The sequence below is a fragment of the Convolutriloba macropyga genome, chromosome 8 (genome assembly GCF_964194025.1).
Source record: "Convolutriloba macropyga chromosome 8, txConMacr16.3, whole genome shotgun sequence".
In the NCBI taxonomy this organism is placed as follows: Eukaryota; Metazoa; Xenacoelomorpha; order Acoela; family Convolutidae; genus Convolutriloba; species Convolutriloba macropyga.
In genome coordinates, this window is record NC_134475.1 from 26138552 (window position 1) to 26160917 (window position 22366).

Here is a 22366-nt window from a genome sequence, read left to right on the forward strand (position 1 = left end):
TTATTGATTGACTTGAAATTTCATTTGTAGTGTTGGGAATGGAAGTTCCAGAAATTTTCAATTGGTTTTGTATTCTCATTTCAATGTTCATTGCCACCTCGAGAGCTTTTTTAGCTGTCCGTGTCTCTTTGAGTAGTTCCCGTTGAATTTCACCCTCTTGCATATTAGCAATAAAGACATCTCGGATGATCGATTCTTCGTGACTTCCCAAATCGAAGTTTAGGGACAACTCTCTAAGGCACCCGTAGAACTTTTCCACAGGTTCTCCTTTCATTTGTTTCCGAGTAAGAAACGTGTAGCGATCAAATGTGATATTTCTTTGCTTCGTGAATACACCAGCAAGGCAATCCCTAAGGATTTTTGTTGTCAGTCTATCTATCTGGATATTCGGCTCTTGTGAACCGAATATTCGTCTCCCTTCTATTCCCAAGCTGAGGTATATTAGAGAGACTGCTATACTATCGCACTACTTCCAAGGTTTTTCTCCACATAGTATGCCAACAAGTTCTATTTTTTGACATCTATTGAGCAACGAATTTTTTAGTTGCTCGTTTCTAGTACGTCGTTCTCGTTCACTTTGAGCCGTGTTATTTTCGACATCAGCTTCGTAAATGGGTTCTGGAGGTAGAGTGACTTTGTCCGGAGGATCGTCAAGGAGAGTGTCAACTGATATTCCTTCTTTAGCCATGATAGCCGGCTTTAACATAATCTGCCATCTCTCGAATTGCAATGGAGGTTCAAGTGTTGGTTTGTCCCAAAAGGGTTCGATTCCCAAGAGTGCACGTTCTTTAGTTGCTGACTGCGCAATGTGATATCTCTGACTGTAGAGATACAATTTTGTGTCACTAATCCACTTAGATTTAGGTGAATGGATTCGAGGCGCAAATCCAACTTTTACTGAATTAGTGGATTAACACTTTTAGAATTAGTAGCAATCGTGTTGCGAATGCAGACCAAATTACTGAGAGTGGGTTTCCTTCTCAAATCCAATACGACTTTGACTAATGCAAAACAGACTAGATTTAATGCAACTTAATTCAGTAACAAGATTCAAGAGAATGAATAATAGTCAAAAGTGGGCGATGTGAACAATATGAAATATTGACTTTTTAGTCGGCGGTAAAGTATTTGTATTATGAAATGATGACTTTTAGTCTGACAAGGACAAGAATAAATTATTTAGTACAACTTAATGAATATGAACTAAAATAAGGTACAACCGTACCACAGCGTGTAAGCGTAAATGAAAGAGCATATTACTTGTGCGTTCGCACAGATTGTTTCAACTGGGACATAGCCTAATGGTTAGGAGCTAGGCACCTTAATCTAGAGGTTGCGGTTCGAACCACGGTGGGACAAAATCTCATTTTTATATAAATGGAATCCAGAGGTCAAATTAATAGCTTTTTTGACCTATTCCGACCTTGAAAAGAGCATCAATTACGTTTGGCCGACAACCTTGCTAGTGAATCTTACGTACGTTTTTCTGTTATACGTTGAGTGTTATCAGTTTTATAGGTGTTTAGTCTTATACGTTGAATCTTATACGTTGTGAAATACAAAAATTTGGATTTCTTGTACCGAAACAAGATTTTGCTTGCTATATCGACTTTGTTCCGATACATTGCTGATCTCAAGAAATTAAGTCTTGAATTCTTATTAATTTTTCTTAAGACTTCGATTATTGATCTTTTCGAAAGTTATCGCAACGAGAGCGGACATTTTGGTCCACCGAGAGAAAAAATCAGGGAGCACAACAACAACTAGAATTCTGAACACCTGTGAAGAGTCGGTTTCTCAGCCCAAAAAGTGAGAGAGGTGGTTTCAGTCATCATATTTACATGCAAAACGGTTAACTGGAACATCCTGACGCGGTCTTCAGGACAGCGCAACCGTGCATCCCAAAAAACTGTAAGACCGACACAATTTGGGTTAAAAAAAGAAGAATTTCACCAGAAAAGGCGAAAGTGACCGCAATTGACGAAAAACACGTAAAAACTTAGAAAAACTGGTTATATTAGAAAAATATTAATCTCACTCGTAATTGATAAATTGATATTGGTCGAACGTAATGAAGGGGTAGGAACTTGAAAAACCAGCTTTAAAAAAATTGATAAATTTACCAATTTTTTTTGCTAAATTTTGGTCGAAAATTTGAAAAATCGAAAATTTGGCCAAATTTTTGTTAAACTGGTAAATTATTGTTCAGTGTAGTTGGGGTAACAGTATAATACAGGTGTTCAACAAAAAATTTGTGTTTTGAACAAAATTTTTGAGAATTGTCAATTTTGCCGATTTTTGAGAAAAAATCTTAAAAAACATCAAAAACAAGAAAGGTTCGTAGTTTTTTTGTCCCGATACGGTAAATACACGTTGATGTGAGCCTATGGTATTCATTTTGGTTGCTCGTTGGTTGTTCCGCGCAATCAATAGTCTACCAAAGAGCGCCCAAAATTGGTATAAAAGCATTGTATTTTCAATTCCAGGATTAAGCTTGAATCCTTTTGCTGTTAACGAAAGACAAACGAAAAAGTATCAGTTGAGCAACGTCTTCCGGCACAAAACTGATGTCATAATCTGGCACGACGCTATAAACAATTCGTTGACTTCTCACCGAACGAATAATTTTCGAGCACTAGCGTTTTCCGAACTTTCTAATGTGCTAGAAAGTTACCAAGCTTGTTTGAAAGCTATAGTTTATTGCCCGCGAAACGGAGCACCAAATATCTTTGGATTTCTTAAGCAAACAGACGTTGTGACTATACTGGTACTGATTGACCTAGTGTCAAAGCGGAAACAGAAAAACCCAAAATAAGCAAAAGAATACTATCAATTGCATCAGAAAGCTCATTTGGAACTTAAGTCGTTAACTTTAATTTTAACGCATCAGAAGTCACTTCGCCGCTTGCTTAAGAACACTCGTCATAGCAAACTCAATAAACGACGCCATAGAGCCAAAAAGAAAAGAAACTCGCCGCTGAAGCGGCGTTAACTTCGAGTTTCCACTGAGTCCTATTGCTTTCCGGCTTGGTGATCTCAGTTTAACTACTAGGGTTTATAGAGCTTGTTTGTTGTAGGACTCAGTTGCTCCGTCGTGTCCTGCTTTCGTTGCGTGGTTATTGCAGTGTTGTTCGATTGGCACCACTCATTTTTTCAAGGTTTTCAATTATTGCATCCGCCGCTCCAACGTTTTCCCATTTCGTCCTCTTGTTGTGCGCAAATATTATAGTCCTGTTACGATTTGGGGTTTTGCTCTCTGAGTCTCAAATGATTGTGGGTTCTGTGTCCCCAGTTTAAACTACAGGGATTATAGAAACTATACTAATTGAGACGTCTGTTCCTCGAGTTACGCCCCAACTTCTATGCGCCTCCTGTCTGCCTACTGTTACGCCCCCTGTCACGAGAATTGTCCAATTATCGATCACTTTGTTTTGCCCAAATTGTTCTATCTCCTAAATTCTTGTCCTAAAATCCCAATTTTGCAGTGCACTAAGTTCAATATTGTTTCACCTTCCTTTTCTGTTTGTTCACCAAATCTGTAAGTTAATCTATTGCTGTATTATTTCTCCCATTATGTCAAATCCCTTCACAAGCAAAGTTTCTAAGGTGTTTGATGCAAGGGCCAAGATTGAGAAAGAGTTGTGCAAACTTTACGAAAGCATTGATGACGCTATTCACGAAAAAGCGAGTGAGGCGAGTGAGAGTAGAGAGTTTGGTTACCAAATGCAAAGATCTACTCGAAAATTGTATAACAAAAAATGATAGCCTGTTAGGTCTTGCAGCTAAGACTGAACAAGCAGAGAAACTTCAGTCCGAATTAGAAGAATGGCTGGAAGCTGTGAATAAAAGACACAATGAGTATATGGAAAATGCCCGAGACAAAATAGACTCCACTCAGGGCAACGGAAATTCGAAAAAGGGCTCTCAAAGATCCCACAAATCTTTGTCTGCTGGTACCTCTCCGAAGGCTTCAACCGCTTGCCGGAAAGACTTTATATTAGCAAAAATTAGACGAAAAGAAGTGGAGGAAGAAAATAAAGCGGCTGCTCGAATAGCTGAAAGAGAGTATGAATTTGAGATGGCAGAGAGAGAACGTGAAATGGCTGAGAGAAGGCATGAGATAGAATTGTTTTCTAAGAAACGTCAAATAGACCTCGAGAAAACGCATGAAGAAAATTGAAAACGTCTCGTTGAAGCTAAAATGCTGGAAGTCAACTTAATGGACGATGAATCTTTGCTTTTAGAGACCGCCACTAATATTTCCTCAAAACATGGCAATATCTACTCAACAAAAAGCGAAAGTCGCGTCAAAGAGTGGGTTGAGTCGGTTGGTAGAAAAAAGCAGCCATCTTAACGTGCAAACAGAAAAAATCCAGCGCTTGTTTCGCTCAAGCTTTTTCTTCCGCGGCAGCAGATGCACAAAATAAAAACTCTTTTGTCCAAGAACAGGGTAATACTGTCGAGAATCTTATTTTTGACAACCATCGATCAGAAATGAACAATCAAAACCAACAGCATGCACCACAATTGATTCCTCAACCGTCAGATTTGGCTGGAAATGACGATTTTATCCAGCAAATCAGTCAAGGCAGCGAAGAGCCTGAACTCAATAATCCGATCTCCGAAGTAAGCAATCAAAACGAATGCCTGCCGAACAACACACTGCAGTTCTGGCAGTCTCTTGCTGATCAAGAATCTGCTTACTACCGTGGTTTGTTTTTTCAAACAAACCAATATCTGGCTCTTCTCTGAAAGGCAATGCATACGTAAACCGGTCACAAAACACCGGAAATTTACAAATTTCATCTCCAGCTCATGATTTATCGACAGCAACATACACCTCTAAACATAATCAAGATAATGCTTTCCCGGCCGACGCTCAACTCAACCACTTGGCAGCGCAATTAGAAGCAAATTTGCCTGCAGCTGCGGCAAGCCCACTCCACCACCAGGCTTTATCAATACCACACAGTCACTACAGGCCTAACTTGAATACATGGACCCTCACTAATGTTCAATTAAACACCAAATCAAATGCTTTCCCGATGGCTCCGCAGAGGTCCAATGATAATGTCACGGCAAACGTACCTGTTTCAGTAAACACCGTAGGTTGTACATCGTACTACCGTAATCCAATTTCTAGTGCAATAGTAGATAACCAGGCGTTCCAAACAGCACCACTCCTACCGGGATATCCACCCGTTTCGTCCTCGCTGCCTTACTCTCGAAATCCACTACACATGCAACAACCTTTTTTGTCGCACCCTCCAAAATCTCAACAAGTAACAGTAAAAGATCTTGCCGAGTTGCTTAGTTTCAGCAAGAGAGATCCCCTACCCGAGTGGAAACTTTCCCAACACAACGGCGAACCACTTCAATGGCATGAGTGGTACGGCCAATTTAGTAGTGCGATCGATTCGCAGACATTGAGTGATGACGTTAAGCTAACGTACCTAAAAACATTGGTAACAGGGAAAGCAAAAGCTGCAATTGCAGAATTTGCCTATTGTGGGTCAATGTATAGAGATGCATTGAAAACGCTTGACCGTAAGTTCGGACAGCCACAGGCAGTGGTGACTGCGCATCTTGATAAATTGTCCAACTATCCACCGGTAAAAACGCATAACTCAGACAGTATAATCAGCTTTGCTACTGTAGTCTCAAGTCTCGTTGGCGTATTCAGGTCATTGTCATATGACACAGATCTTCGTAGCTCGTCCCTTTTAAACCAAGCATTTCAAAAGCTTCCACCTAATTTGAAAGAATTCTGGTCAATGCACACCGTGAAGAAAGGGTGGTTGAGGCCTACCATGTTAGATTTTAACGATTGGCTGAAAAAGAAAGCAGAAGCTCATGAGCGCATGAGCCCATTTTTTTCAAGGGAAAAAATGAGGATAATGGTAACACAAGTGTAACAAAAACAAAAGTCTCCTCAAAAGTCTGTGCTGCTATTGCAAATGCAAAACAACATAACTCTAGTAAAGCTTCCCAGGGTGCAAAAAATGACCAATTGCCCTGCGCCCTTTGCAAATTTCAACATCCCATTTGGCGACGTCAATCTTTCAAAGAAAAGACCCCTACGCAGCGTGCTAAGATTGCTGCAGAAAACCAACTTTGTTTCTCGTGCTTGAACGGTAAGCATTCATTCCGTACATGTCCACGTCAAAAAAAATGCACGATTGAGGGCTGTCGAAGCACACATAACACATTACTTCACGGGGCAGAACGCGTTTTTGCCAAAAGCACTGAGAAGAAAAGTAACGTTGCCACGCTGACTAAAGTAAACTCCTCAAAAAATTCATCAAATACAGTTGAAAATGCAAAGTCTATGGGAACGACTAGGTCCTCGGGACTCACTTCAATAACTGATGTAAAGAGCTTCTTCAGGTTCTTGAAGTTGATTTTTTAAGTCCCTCAGATGTACGCACTAGAGCACTTGTTCTCTGTGACACAGCTTGTAGTCATTCTTGGATATCCAGTGAGCTCGCTAGTTGTCTTCAATTGAAGGGTACCCCATTAAAGCTGACCGTGAATGGAATAAATACTCAAGAAACTATAACAACGGAATCTGTACAGGTTACTGTCCGACCAATAGGCGAAAACACTTGCTCTCCGTTTGATCTACTCCCTTAAGTAAAATCAAAATTACGAGTAGGTTCCAACATTATTGATAATACTGCCATTCAATAAAAATATCCTCACTAAAGCGTATTACCGAACAAGACGTATGACTACGCAAACGTCGAGATGATACTAGGCCGAGACGCTTACGACGCCAACCGCCCGCTCGAGTATATTGAAATCGAATCAAAATCTTCACCCGTTGCCGTTCGTTTACCGTTGGGATGGGTATTAAGCGGTCCGTTGCCATCTTCATCTGGTCTGATTTCTACTTGTTTGAAGGCAGTAGCTAAACAAGATTCCAATTTAGCATCCCAATTAAAATCCTGCTATGACATTGAGTCATATGGGGCTGTCAAGCAGGTCGATCCCCGTTCAGCCTCTGACCATCGAGCAACTGAGATCCTCGAACAATCCACCGTACACAATGAGGGCCGATATCATGTAGGCACGCTTTGGTCTTCAGACGAAGTAAACCTCCCCAACAATTTTATTTCAGCAATGGTGCAGTTCAAACCATTGGAAAAGAGATTAAGCAAAGATCCCGTTTTGTACATGCGTTATGCACAGACATTTCAAGACGATCTCGATAAAGGCTATGTTATTAGAGTGGAAAGTCGAGACGAAAAGCATTGCGCCGGAAGAGATTGGTATCTGCCTTACCACCTGGTTGTAAACCCCACCAAGCCAGAAAAAGTTCGTAGGGTATTGAATGGTGCTTCAAAGTTTCAGGGTATATCTTTGAACAATGTATTACTCACCGGTCCAGACCTGCTGCAGAGACTAATCCGCACTCTGGTACGCTTTCGTCAGCGTCAATTCGCTGTTTCCGCTTATATTGAGGGTATGTTCTTACAAGCAGGTGTTTTGCCAGCGGTTTTGCGTTTCCTGTGGCGGGAAGATCCCTCAATGAACATTGAGGTATACCAGTACACAAGACACATATTCGGTGCAAAAGATTCACCAACTTGCGCTAATTATGCGTTATTGCGTACCGCAAGAGACAATAACTCAGATTTTCCCGATGCGGCGCAAGCCGTTTGCCAAAATTTTTATATGGATGAATACCTTGACTCAATGGAGTCACCCATCATAGTGCAAAAAATATCGCGCAATCTGATCGAACTGCTAAACAGGGGAAGTTTCAAGCTGACTAAGTTCATCAGCAATGTCCCTTGCCTCCTCGAGCAGCTGGAGGACAAATAAGTTGAACGGGTTCCAAAAGAAATAGGCGCCTCAAGGGAGGAGTCATCATCTCACATTCTAAGTTTGAAGTGGGATCATGTAAATGACACACTAGTTGTTAGCCGGGGAACAATATGTGATGCCTCGAAAGCTGTTACACAAAGGCTGGTATTGAGTCTTGTATCAAAATATTTGACCCAATTGGGCTTGTTTCCCCCTTTACTGTGAAAGCGCGGCTCCTCCTCAAAGATGTCTGGCGACTTCACGGTCAGAGCTGGGATGATGGACTCCCAAAAGAAATGATTGAGCGTTTCGAGTCCTGGAGCTCAGAATTACCAAAACTTGGGCTAATGAAAATATCTAGGAGCTACTTCTCCGGTTCGTTCGAGCACTTAGAATTACATTTCTTTGGTGACAGTTCACAGGAGGTGTTCAGCGCAGTTGCGTTTTTGCGTGCTCTCGCGAATTCCTCAGACAACGAAAAAAGAACAGAACTAGCTTTCGTCATTGGAAAGGCAAGAATAGCTCCGATGAAAGTGCTCACCGTTCCTAAACTCAAACTCCAAGCGGTTTTGCTGGCATCCCGCCTCAGGGAGGAAATATGCGAGGCGCTCACCATTCAGATTCAACGCACGTTTATGTGGACAGATAGTACCACAGTCCTTCAGTGGTTGAATTCCCTAGGGAAACAGCCTATATTTGTCGCGAATCGTGTCTCTAAGATTCTAGAGGGAACAACAGTCGATCAATTGCATCACATGGCAACGCAGAACAACCCGGCTGACGCCGGCACGAGGGGATTATCCTCGGAGGCGTTGCAGAACAGCGCCTGTTTACGTGGTCCTGATTTTCTTCGTACATCTGACTTTCCGTTTCGCCCGGACACCGAAGTGGCGTCGAACATCAAATTGAAGCGTCATGCAGCTGATCCCAACCCTTTAGACAACTGTTCAGGCCAACAGTCCAACTGTATAAAATTCTGATTCCAGCATTCATCTGCGCAAATACAGTTCGTATCCAAAACTTCTTCGAATCGTTGCGTATTTCCTACGTATTCTTCCACGGCACGCCACCTACCGATCTGTAGATGGAAACATAGTAGAACTTGAGGAAATTACCGCAGCAGAAAAAAAAGCTGCAGCTTCTTACACAAGCAGAGTCTTTCCCAATTGAGCTTATGCAACTCCGCAGTTTGAAAAAATCAGTGAAAGAGGCCCTATTGCTGCGTATTCGCCGTTTGTTGTGCCCGGTGGCCTGCTCCGTTCCAGTGGCCGAACTAAGCGCTTCACCGACCTCGATTTCAGTTTGAAACACCCCATAATCCTCGACGGTCGGCAGCCAATGGTGTACATTTTCTTACGCCATATGCACCTCAAAAATCATTATGAAGGTAACGATTATCTTCGCGCACTTGTCCAACAGCAGTATGCTGTTCTGAAGCTTCGTTCTAGCCTCTGGTCGATTCGTTTTAATTGTGTCCTTTGCAGAAAACGAAGCGCTAAGCTGTCCAACCTTTGATGGCTGATCTTCCGTCCGAACGTCTTGCCTTCCAGTGTCTGCCCTTTACGAATGTCGGTCTTGACTACTTTGGTCCGCTTCTCGTCTCGATCCGTCGCTCCTCTGAGAAAAGGTGGGGTTTCCTGCTCACCTGTCTCACAACCAGAGCAGTTCATGTTGAGATTGCATAATCGATGGATACAAATTCGTGTGTTATGGGTATTGAACGCTTCATTGCTCGTCGTGGAATGCCGTTGGTCATATGTTCCGACAACGGCACTAACTTTGTTGGTACAGAGAAAGAACTGTTGCTATGTTTCCTAAACTTGGACAAACAAAAAATTGCTTCAGAGCTGGCACAAAGGGGAGTCAAGTGGAAGTTTAATCTACCCGCTGCACCGCACCACGGAGGTGTTTGGGAAAGGCTAGTGAGGAGTTTCAAGCGAACACTTTACGCAATCCTTGGCAATCGTCAGCTTACACACGAAATACTCCTCACTACTTTCTGTCTGGTGGAACAGTCACTAAACAACCGCCCATTGACTTCCGTAAGCTCCGATGCCAACAATTTAGATGCATTAACGCCAAACCATTTTCTTTTGGAGAATCGCAGTACTTGCATTCCTTCACTCACCCCTATCGACGACTTTAATCACCAAAAGCATTACGCCAGAGCGCAAGCGGACGCTAATGCGCCATTTGGAAAAGATGGTTAAAATAATATCTTCCCCCATTGAATCGTCGTTGTAAATGGAAGACTCCGTCCGATGAAATCTTGAAAACCGGTGACTTAGTTTGGATAATCGATAGCGACAAACCAAGAGGCTATTATCCATTTGCCCGCATTTTGAGTCTACGCTATGGTAACGACGGAATCGCACGGTGCGCCCAAGTTCAAACAAAATCCGGCTCATTGATTCGTCCTATTGTTAATTTGATACCAGTTTTCGAATCATCAGTTTTGGGGCCTGAAGATGTTGCTGCCGCAATTGCGTGTAAGCGTAAATGAAATAGCATATTACTTGCGCGTTCGCACAGATTGTTACAACTGGGATATAGCCTAATGGTTAGGACCTAGGCTCCTTAACCTAGAGGTTGCGGTTCGAACCCCGGTGGGACCAAATCTCTTTTTTATATAAATGGAATCCAGAGGTCAAATTAATAGCATTTTTGACCTATTCCGACCTTGAAAAGAGCATCAATGTGTTATCAGTCTTATAGGTGCTGAGTCTTATTCGTTGAATCTTATACGTTGTGAAATACAAAAATTTGAATTTCATGTACCGAAAAAGGATTTTGCTTGCTATATCAACTTTGTTCCGATACATTGCTGATCTCAAGAAGTTAAGTCTTGAATTCTTATTAGTTTTTTTAAGACTTTGATTATTGATCTTTTTGAAAGTTATCGCAACGAGAGCGGACATCTTTGCACATTTTTAATAAAATCGAGGTTCGAACTTCATCATGAAATTTAATAGTTTTCTTATTCTAACTCCAATTTTTTCAGAGCTCATACCAGCCACCGTGTTGGTTACTTTAAGCTGTCGCACTTTGTTTCTTTTTGCCTGAAAACTTTCATATTCTTTTTGCGTTATGAACCCATCAAAAAACTGATTTCACATATTTTTTTAGTATTATGATTAGTTTTTGATTATTTGCTTTTCTTAATTCTTAAAGTTTTAGTGTATTTTTGATGTTTGTACCATATACCAAGACAACTCAAATATTTCAATGGCTGTACTTAAACTCTGTAGTTGAGCGCTCGATAGTATATCTTGGAAACTATAAATAGTCAGCAAAATTTTGACCAATTCTTGCTAAGAACTTTTACATGAATATTATAATTCATTTTGTGTTTGAATTCCATATGTTTTTAGTTTTCGTTTGAATTTGTAAACTGTCGTTTATTGATAACTTACAAGAGAATTTACGAATTCTTCAAGAGCTCCCTCTGCCGGAAACCAAATTGTTTTTGAGTCAGTCAAAATTTAATAGGAAGACGTCCATCGCAGGAGGATTAATTTTTCTAAAACCATAGTTAAGGCTTCTGAAACACTAATAGCTTCGTAATTTTCCACTTGCTCAAAACTTCCGCCCATATGAAATGACAGGACAAGAGTTCTCTTAAAGCACTTTTAAAAACACCTGTTAACTAAATTTTTAAGTGTCGGAACTTTGGCGTACTCTGTTTTTGTAAGTACGAAAAAATTAAGTCCATCATAACTATTGTTGTTCTTCAAAGAGTCAAATGTAAATTAATTCTCTTTTTCCATAGTTGCCGTCCAAAACTTGCTATCCAATTTTGTTTTCATTTCAAAATTTCTCAAATGAGTATTAAGTTTTTCAGCTAGAGTACTCCCTCCCAATTGTAGTACAAATTTTAATAAACCCATCAGTTTCTTGGAGAGATCTTTTTAAGTGTTCTTGCTCAATTTCTCCTTCTAATTCTCTAATGGTATTGACAAAAAATTGTGGGCTGTTTTAGGAATTGATGCCGAACTTTTTTGACAAATGACATTTTTCTGTTTTTTAAAACCTTTTCTGTAGTCTGTTCTTGATTATATTTAGCATTGTTATTTTCGAGATTCGAGTCTTTTTTTTTAAAAAAAACAAATTCGTTTTTCAACTTCTATGACAAAAATATTCCTTTTCTATAGTTTTGAACTTTACTGGTGACAATTTCATTGGACTGTTCAAATAAGCAGCCAAAATTCTTAAATTCTAACTGTGTGCTAATAAATTTCAGATTGACGTGCAATTAAAAACAAATTTGCCAAAAGTTTGTTTTTTTTTAGTGCCGACCACTTTTTAAAACAAATTTTAGGTTAGTTCTCCAATATCGAAGAACAATGGCTTTGAGCCAGTGGAACATTCTAGTGGTCAGTGAAGGTAGTTTTTATTTCTTGGAGTCCTAATTTTGAGGAAGAGTATTAAACATCTGTACTGGTTTGAGATTTGACTGTTTCCCTAGTGTGACCATCACATGACGTATTTTTTGATTTATAAGAACTAAAAAAAATCATCTAACATATGCATTTTTGTTATTTTTTTGCGTTGGTCCTGATTTATTTCTCAAAATGCCTCCAATTGACATCGAATAAGAAATTTTCCAGATAACTCCGGATTTCTGTTGAAAACTTGACAGCACTTTTATTTGGTTTTAGTAAGACACGCGTTAAAATCTATTTTACAACACTTTTTGTATTTTCCGTCAATTTCAACAGTTGATAATTAACAGTTGTGGCGCTTAATTTTTGGGCTTGTTTTGTCTGTTCTCTTTCAGCAAAACCAACACCTCCTTTTTGAGTTTTCCCTATTGCAGATTTGTCTTCTTGTAGCCATCAATTGAGATGCACTCTTTGTTATAACTATCTTCAAGCCAGGTTTCATTAAGGCGTTGTGTTAATGGTAAAGTATTCTGCTGAAAAAAAATCACAACAAATGATCTAAATTTTTGCGTATTGATATAATATTTTGTTGCAGTATAATAGTGCTTTCCATATTATGATTTTGTTGATCCTGAACACTTTTAACCTACCTATTCTCTCATGTAGAATTTAAAGGCATTATAAACTTCAAGTCAGAAGTCATATCAATGTAAAATTTTGTTGCTGTATAACAGTGTTCCATACTAGAATTTTGTTGTTCATGGACAGTTTGATCCTACATATTCTCTCAAGCAGAACTTTAGTGGATTGAATTTTTTTCCATATTTAATGTAATCTCTGTTTCCATAGTTTCCATCAAAAACATGCTATCCAAATTTGATCTCTAATCAAATTTCTCCAGAGAGTTATTTGATTGTCAGCTCCAGTACTCCCTCCCAATCATAACAAGAAAATTATTTAATTCATCTGTTTCCTGAAAAAACCATTTCCAGTGTTCTCGCTCAATTTCTCCTTCAAAGTCTCTAATGCTAATGGCGAAAATTGTTGGGCTGCTCATTGGAATTGTTGCCAAGATTTTTTGATAGAACACATTTTTTTTTGTTTTTAAAGCTTTTTTCTCTAATTAGTTATTGGTTTAATTAAACATTTTTTTCTCGAGATTCGAGTCTTGCATACAGTTTTGACAAAAAACGCTCCTTGTAATGCTATTTTTGAATAAAGTTTTTCTGTTTATAGCTACTTATGACAAAATTACTCCTGTTCTATAAATTTTCACTTCACTTGTCACAATTTCATTGAAGTGTTCAAATACGAGGCAAAAAATATTAAATTCTGTCTGTGTGCTTACAAATTTCAGATAAACGGTGCAGTTAAAAATAAATTTACAAAAGTTTGTTGTTTTTTAAGTGCCGACCACTTTCTATAACAAATTTTAGGTGAGTTCTCCGATGTCGAAGAATAATGTCTTAGAGCAATTGGAACAGTCTAGTGGTCAGTGAATGTAGTTTTTATTTCTTGTAGTCCTCATTTTGAGGAAGTGTATTGAACATCTATACTGGTTTGAAATTTGACTGTTTCCCTAGTGTAACCATCACATGACGTATTTATTAAACTATAGGAACCAGAAGAATCTTCTAACACTTGCATTTTTGTTGTTTTTTGCTTTGGTCCTTATTTAATTCTCAAAATGCCTCCAATTGACATCGAACAAGAAAATTTCCAGATAACTCTGGATTTTTGTTGAAAAGTTGACTGCACTTTTGTTTGATTTTAGTAAGATATGCTTATGTTTGGTTCTAGTAAGATATTAAAACCTATAATTTCAACATTTTTATATTTTCCGTCAATTTCAACTGTTGACAATTGACAGTTTTGGTGTTCAATTTTTGGGCTTGTTTTGGCTTTTCTTCTTTTCTCACAGCAATAACAACACCTCATTCTCCTCCTTTTGAGTTTTCTATTGCAGATTTTAATCTTCTGGTAGCCATCAATTGAGGTAAACTCTTTATTATGACTATCTTTAAGCCACGTTCATTAAGGCATTATGTTAATGGTAAAGTAATCTACTGAAAAAAAATCACAACAAATGATCTAAATTTTTGCGTATTGATATAATATTTTGTTGCAGTATAATAGTGCTTTCCATATTATGATTTTGTTGATCCTGAACACTTTTAACCTACCTATTCTCGCATGTAGAAATTAAAGGCATTATAAACTTCAAGTCAGAAGTCATATCAATGTAATATTTTGTTGCTGTATAACAGTGTTCCATACTATAATTTTGTTGTTCATGGACAGTTTTATCCTACATATTCTCTCATGCAGATCTTTAGTGGATTGAATTTTTTTCCATATTTAATGTAATCTCTGTTTCCATAGTTGCCATCAAAAACATGCTATCCAAATTTGATTACTAATCAAATTTCTCCTGAGAGTTATTTGTTTGTCAGCTCCAGTACTCCCTCCCAATCATAACAAGAAAATTATTTAATTCATCTGTTTCCTGAAAAGACCATTTCCAGTGTTCTCGCTCAATTTCTCCTTCAAAGTCTCTAATGCTAATGGCGAAAATTGTTGGGCTGCTCATTGGAATTGTTGCCAAAATTTTTTGATAGAACACATTTTTTTTGTTTTTAAAGCCTTTTTCTCTAATTAGTTATTGGTTTAATTAAACATTTTTTTCTCGAGATTCGAGTCTTGCATACAGTTTTGACAAAAAACGCTCCTTGTAATGCTATTTTTGAATAAAGTTTTTCTGTTTATAGCTACTTATGACAAAATTACTCCTTTTTTTTATAGTTTTTCACTTCACTTGTCACAATTTCATTGAAGTGTTCAAATACGAGGCAAAAAATCTTAAATTCTGTCTGTGTGCTTACAAATTTCAGATAAACGTGCAGTTAAAAATAAATTTACAAAAGTTTGTTGTTTTTTAAGTGCCGACCACTTTCTATAACAAATTTTAGGTGAGTTCTTCGATATCGAAGAATAATGTCTTAGAGCAATTGGAACAGTCTAGTGGTCAGTGAATGTAGTTTTTATTTCTTGTAGTCCTCATTTTGAGGAAGTGTATTGAACATCTATACTGGTTTGAAATTTGACTGTTTCCCTAGTGTAACCATCACATGACGTATTTATTAATTTAAAAGAACCAAAAGAATCTTCTAACACTTGCATTTTTGTTGTTTTTTGCTTTGGTCCTTATTTAATTCTCAAAATGCCTCCAATTGACATCGAACAAGAAAATTTCCAGATAGCTCTGAATATTTGTTGAAAAGTTGACTGCTTTTTTGTTTGGTTTTAGTAAGATATGCTTATGTTTGGTTCTAGTAAGATATTAAAACCTATAATTTCAACATTTTTTATATTTTCCGTCAATTTCAACTGTTGACAATTGACATTTTTGGTGTTCAATTCTTGGGCTTGTTTTGGCTTTTCTTCTTTTCTCACAGCAATAACAACACCTCCTTCTCCTCCTTTTGAGTTTTCTATTGCAGATTTTAATCTTCTGGTAGCCATCAAATGAGGTAAACTCTTTATTATGACTATCTTTAAGCCACGTTCATTAAGGCATTATGTTAATGGTAGAGTATTCTGCTAAAAAAAATCACAACAAATGATCTAAATTTTTGCGTATTGATATAATATTTTGTTGCAGTATAATAGTGCTTTCCATATTATGATTTTGTTGATCCTGAACACTTTTAACCTACCTATTCTCTCATGTAGAATTTAAAGGCATTATAAACTTCAAGTCAGAAGTCATATCAATGTAATATTTTGTTGCTGTATAACAGTGTTCCATACTAGAATTTTGTTGTTCATGGACAGTTTGATCCTACATATTCTCTCATGCAGAACTTTAGTGGATTGAATTTTTTTCCATATTTAATGTAATCTCTGTTTCCATAGTTTCCATCAAAAACATGCTATCCAAATTTGATCTCTAATCAAATTTCTCCAGAGAGTTATTTGATTGTCAGCTCCAGTACTCCCTCCCAATCATAACAAGAAAATTATTTAATTCATCTGTTTCCTGAAAAAACCATTTCCAGTGTTCTCGCTCAATTTCTCCTTCAAAGTCTCTAATGCTAATGGCGAAAATTGTTGGGCTGCTCATTGGAATTGTTGCCAAGATTTTTTGATAGAACACATTTTTTTTTGTTTTTAAAGCTTTTTTCTCTAATTAGTTATTGGTTTAATTAAACATTTTTTTCTCGAGATTCGAGTCTTGCATACAGTTTTGACAAAAAACGCTCCTTGTAATGCTATTTTTGAATAAAGTTTTTCTGTTTATAGCTACTTATGACAAAATTACTCCTGTTCTATAAATTTTCACTTCACTTGTCACAATTTCATTGAAGTGTTCAAATACGAGGCAAAAAATATTAAATTCTGTCTGTGTGCTTACAAATTTCAGATAAACGGTGCAGTTAAAAATAAATTTACAAAAGTTTGTTGTTTTTTAAGTGCCGACCACTTTCTATAACAAATTTTAGGTGAGTTCTCCGATATCGAAGAATAATGTCTTAGAGCAATTGGAACAGTCTAGTGGTCAGTGAATGTAGTTTTTATTTCTTTTAGTCCTCATTTTGAGGAAGTGTATTGAACATCTATACTGGTTTGAAATTTGACTGTTTCCCTAGTGTAACCATCACATGACGTATTTATTAATTTAAAAGAACCAAAAGAATCTTCTAACACTTGCATTTTTGTTGTTTTTTGCTTTGGTCCTTATTTAATTCTCAAAATGCCTCCAATTGACATCGAACAAGAAAATTTCCAGATAACTCTGGATTTTTGTTGAAAAGTTGACTGCACTTTTGTTTGATTTTAGTAAGATATGCTTATGTTTGTTTCTAGTAAGATATTAAAACCTATAATTTCAACATTTTTATATTTTCCGTCAATTTCAACTGTTGACAATTGACAGTTTTGGTGTTCAATTTTTGGGCTTGTTTTGGCTTTTCTTCTTTTCTCACAGCAATAACAACACCTCATTCTCCTCCTTTTGAGTTTTCTATTGCAGATTTTAATCTTCTGGTAGCCATCAATTGAGGTAAACTCTTTATTATGACTATCTTTAAGCCACGTTCATTAAGGCATTATGTTAATGGTAAAGTAATCTACTGAAAAAAAATCACAACAAATGATCTAAATTTTTGCGTATTGATATAATATTTTGTTGCAGTATAATAGTGCTTTCCATATTATGATTTTGTTGATCCTGAACACTTTTACCCTACCTGTTCTCTTATGTAGATGTTTAATGGATTATAAATTGAAGTCAGAAGTCATATTGATGTCAAATTTTGTTGCAGTGTAATAGTGTTGTTCATAATAGCATTTTGTTTTTTTCCTGAACAGTTTTATCCTATTTTTTCTCTCACGTCGAAGTTTATTGCATTTCCATCCAGATACTCACTCATATCATCAACTAATCAACGTCCAAATTTTTGCGTACAGTTCAAAAATGAATGTTGGCAAAGAGAAAAACGCTAGGAGCTGGAATTCACCATTAACTGCGGATTTTGCGATATATTCGGTTTCGGGGAATTGACTATTTTTTAACTCCTATTTCTTTATTGCGAGCAAAAAAAATCCTGTTTGAGAAAAAAGTTTTCTTTTTTTGTCTGTTGCGGATATCACAGGCAGATATAGAAAGAACAAAAATGTTTGATTGCTTTGAAGATTAGTCGGCACCTTGCAATTTGGAGAGATAAAACAAATTTTTTTGTCAACGTCTGAGTACTGCTACATTTAAGAGTGCTGCTAATCTTACCCCATCAGAATAGCAAAACCAAGATTAAGTTTTTTCCCAGCAATATTTGTGAATAAGAGTGTGTAACGTCGCTCAGTACTTCTGTTTCTTACAATTCAAAGAATTTGAATTGTATTGGGGCGCTGTTTTTTTTTTAAGATCTGTTCACACATTTTCATGATTTTTGAAGTCAAATTGGAGTAGTGATTTTGGTCACGCCGAAACAGGAAATGGAGCGAAAAAGCGAGCGGTTTTGCAGCGTGAATTTTTTTCGCTCTAATTTTAAAGTAGAGTGAGAAAACGGTGTTTGAACAAAAATTCGGTTTCTCGGTAGTGGTTTTTTGTTCACATGCGGCAATTTCACTCTGATTTTTACTGTTTTTTTTCGATTTTTTGGATTGGATTTTTTCTAAATGGTTTTTCCAATCCATTCACAGCTCATTCTAGGCCTAGTTTTATATTTGAATTAAATTTTTATTTCTCGCTGGAGGTTTTTCTGTTCACATGCGGCATTTTGATATTGATTTTCTGTTTTTTTCTTATTTTTTTGTTCTCTTTTTTTTAAAAATGGTTTTCGGAATTCACTCATAAACCATTCTAGGTCTAGTTTTCCTGTTTAGTCAATGAAAATTCTTTGAATTGTACGTCAGGACTTGTCCTGCTATGTTTTTTTGTTTCTGGATATAGCGTAAGTTTTCTTTTATTCCGCCCATAATCGCTAGTCACTGGTTTCTGTTTCTTTTTGGGTTTTTTGACCATGACTGAGATCGCACAATTCTGGCTGACGTAATCGTGCTCGGGTTTTCGCTACAGTGTTTATCTAAGCTTCATGATTCTCTCATTTATGTACATGTTGAAATTGTTCAGTGGAGTCTGCTTTTTTCAGTTCGACTCCAAAAAGTTCATTTTTTCATCAAAAAAGACATATTTGCAGATTACTTAATTTGGGCGTTCGCTTGAGGAAGAATCACAAATTCTCTTTCAAATTTAGTTAACAAATTTGACTCCTTCAAAATAAGTTGAGATTGAGACTTTGGCTAACTTTGAAGATTAATTTTTAGCTAGCCTTTGATATTTAGATTTCTTGTTTGTGAACAAACCCATCGACCGGGTACTGAATGGAAAAGTTCAAGATCCAGTAAAACATGGTTTCCCTCAATAACTTTTGATGTTTATAATTTTTGTTTTTGTCTCATTATTTATTGCTGCATGCCGATTTTAAGTTATGTTGATCAGGCTCGAATACTGAAAAGTGTTGTTCTTTCCTATGCTAGAACTGAAGACTTAGTTTTTTTTATTGCTGAATGTTATCAATTCAAATAGGGAAACAATTAAAGCTCGTAATATTCCAATTAGGTCAAAGCTTTTAAAGATCTGAAATTTTTCTCATTCAGATGTCAGAAAGCATATTAATTGTTTATTGTTTATTTTGGAGAGCAGGTCAGTGTTCCATGTTTAATCGGCATAAGCGGAGGGAAAATGACTAACAATAAAATAATAAATTAAAAGAATTTTAAATTAGAAAACATACATTTTTCATCAAAACTAAGTAAACTAGAAGCGCTGACAATACACCAGCAAACATAGTTAACGATGCACAAACGCTCTGTTTTTGACAGTTTTATTCCGCGTGACAGTTAAATTACTAGTTATCAATTATTTATAACCATTTTCAAGTACTGGTCGCTTTGTCGTAACCATTCTGCAAATCTTGTCTCTGCTGGCGGTAAATCTGAAGTTTGAGCGCAAAATGTTGATCATAGGTCTGGTTCCTCGACTCTGAGTCCGAATTTCCAGCTATTCCCAAAAATCTGATCACGTTCCGGGCCATGTCTGGTTTGAGGAATTTGAACGCTTGCTCGACATCAGACTGTTTGAATGTGTATTTACCGTATACTAATGGGTTTATACAAGAGTTAACCATGGCTAAGCCCTCGACCACGTCAAGGGCTCGATTGGAAACGTTATAGGGCAAGAATATCATGATAAAAAGAGCCACAAAGTAGGGTAACCAACAGATTGTGTAGAAAATCACGATTAACAGAGCAAGTTTGGTAGTTCGAATTCTTGCCGCTCGAATGCGCTCCGTAACCGTGAATTGAGTTGGAGTAACGTCGCGTTTCGTTGGCGAAGTAGTCGCAATGGTCTGCAGCTCAGTACCACTTGCATCGTCAGCTCGCGTTACGGGTTCGCTTTTCGGGTAGTAAAACAACCGGATGATGATCTTACCGTAGCAGAAAAAGTTAGTAACGGTGGGAATTACGAGGATTAAGATGAAGATTATGATCATGTACATTTTAAATGCTGGACTGGCGAGCCATTCGGCTTTGGCGCCGCAGATCTCCTCAGAGCTGTTTTCCTCGCTTTCGTAGGTGCCCCAGCCGTAAATCTGAGGTAGAGCTAGAAGTAATGACAGACCCCAGGAGCCGCCAATCATCGTGAAAACCTGGAAATCAAAAGAAAACCAATTGCCATACTTGACAAAAGAAAAGGTTGCAATAGCCAAACTTGAGCAGGAAATGAGACGAAATCGGCAACAGCCCGTTTATTATTTGTCATTTGAATGATAAAAATTAGCTATATTTCATATGATTTGTGATTTCCCAACTATCCGAATTTCTTGAACTTTTGGAGAGGTGTAACAGTTTTTTCGCAAATCTGAAAAATAAAACAAATGTTTTCATCAAAATTTGAGAAAAAGCAGCTAGTGCTTGCAAATCCTTTGTGTGAAACGATGATGATCATTGTTTGAACAGTAGTGAACAGATTGTATAGTTACTTAAGCATAATCTGGAAAGTTTACTATTTCATTCAATGAATGAGAAAAATAATAAACTAATCATCGAAATATTTTTTGATAATCTTTGCACTAGAAAGTTGTGCAGGGGGTGTAAAAGTTATAAGCCCACTAAGATAGGAGGGGGGGGGGGGGGGGGCAGAAGAGATCCGAAGAAACGACCACTGTACGACATTTTTTAGTCATCTACTGTGAATTTCAAAGTTTTTAGTTAATGATTGCCATCACTTCGGCTTTCCTGTTAGTTTCCTGAGTTTTTTTAAGCATCTACACGTTGCCGTTGGTTGAATTGTCATTTAATTTTACAAGGCTGGCTATATTGCAGTTTTTGGTAGTTTGCATTTTGACAGTGTGCTTTATTGTTTTGGGACTGTTATGAACTTATTACCAATTGAATTTTTAATAGCGTCTAGACAGGTATAGATTAGTAAAAGCATACTGATGAATCTGGGCTTGAAAGTGTTAAAAACAGTCGCCATAAGCTTCAATTATCTTTTTAGTGAATAACCAGTTTTAATCGTACCAACATTTACAGCATTAAGTTTTCACTGCTGATCAGTGTTATAATGCATAAATTGATGCAAATTCCCTATTTTAAAGCCTTTGTCATTTCCTAACTATTGATCACGAGTTATAACAAATCAAAAAAAATAAATAAGTTCATGATTTAAGAATCTGCATGTTAAAACACAGTCACTCTGGAGGAATTGGATTGGTTTTGAATTATATATCGTGCCTACTTGTCAGTATCCGTCATGACTGATTCAGAACAGTTAAAGAGAATTATCAACTTTCATTACTGATTCAGAACAAAACTCAGAAAGAGGAGTTATGTCGATTTTGAAACCATTTGATATGAGTTTCTTTCGAACTTTCTCAGAATCAGAGCAAATTTTAGAAGGATACATTCTTATGGCCAAAAATTGAATTACTCTAAGGTTAGTTTACCTGTTTGTTGCTCCTGGAAGCGTTGATGACAGCCCGGTACCTGTCTAGGGCCATGCTGACTATGAGGAAAGAGGTGGAACTGGGAGCCACAACTTGGATGAAAGCCATTACCTATGAACACATTACACAACAATTACCAATTTGCGTAACATCTTAGAAAAAGAACAGTAAATAGAAGACTCGATCTCATGGAAATTGCAGCAAAGTCTGCAATCAAAGATTTTTGTTCCGAACCCACTTAGTGGGGGGGGGGGGGACTATATACTAAAATGTTTTTTTTTGTTCAATCAGTTTTGGCCAATCGATATATTTATCGTAAAGAATCGTGCGTGGTATCATTAAACATAACCGACTAACGTCGAGCGAATCGCTCTCAAACGACCGGCGAGCGGTTCGCTTCGTCAATAGCTAGCCACGGTATAGTGACGCTAGATTTAGATTAATTGAAGGGCGTAAATTGAGCGCAGCGGGGGTGCACCGCAGCGGGGGCGCAAAAGTGGATTGGGGGGAGTGAAATGGGGGCGGCGGTTGGGTGGGGGTGTGGGATCAATTTCTAAGAACCGCTCTTCACACCACAAGTTTAAGTCTGCAAAACAGTTTCAATCAATCGCATACTTGAAGACTAGTGGGCTGAACTGCTCTCAGGGAACTTCATGCAAATTGGGC

At 37.5% G+C, this 22366-nt stretch overlaps 4 protein-coding genes across 5 annotated transcripts in view; 3 read left to right on the forward strand and 1 right to left on the reverse strand.

Moving 5' to 3' along the window:
• Nucleotides 1-4494: 4494 nt before the first annotated feature.
• On the forward strand, nucleotides 4495-7827 carry LOC142345001 (uncharacterized). The gene is made up of 2 exons (XM_075397085.1): nucleotides 4495-4711; nucleotides 7001-7827. Exons 1-2 carry the CDS (start codon nucleotides 4495-4497, stop codon nucleotides 7825-7827), a joined length of 1044 nt encoding a protein of 347 aa, XP_075253200.1.
• Nucleotides 7828-8105: 278 nt separating this feature from the next.
• On the forward strand, nucleotides 8106-8789 carry LOC142345002 (uncharacterized). The gene has a single exon (XM_075397086.1). The coding sequence runs from the start codon at nucleotides 8106-8108 to the stop codon at nucleotides 8787-8789; it is 684 nt and encodes a 227-aa protein (XP_075253201.1).
• Nucleotides 8790-9497: 708 nt separating this feature from the next.
• On the forward strand, nucleotides 9498-10019 carry LOC142345003 (uncharacterized). Its single transcript, XM_075397087.1, has one exon. It carries the CDS (start codon nucleotides 9498-9500, stop codon nucleotides 10017-10019), a length of 522 nt encoding a protein of 173 aa, XP_075253202.1.
• Nucleotides 10020-19439: 9420 nt separating this feature from the next.
• Nucleotides 19440-22366, reverse strand: part of LOC142344631 (vasopressin V1a receptor-like) — an 89854-nt gene continuing 86927 nt past the window's right edge. For both annotated transcript variants that reach the window (XM_075396443.1, XM_075396442.1), the window contains 2 exons: nucleotides 21701-21811; nucleotides 19440-20401 (listed from right to left, as the gene is read on the reverse strand). In XM_075396443.1, the coding sequence (XP_075252558.1) occupies nucleotides 19628-20401; nucleotides 21701-21811 (885 nt within the window). In that variant the 3' untranslated portion in view covers nucleotides 19440-19627. The remainder of the gene's footprint in view (nucleotides 20402-21700; nucleotides 21812-22366) is intronic.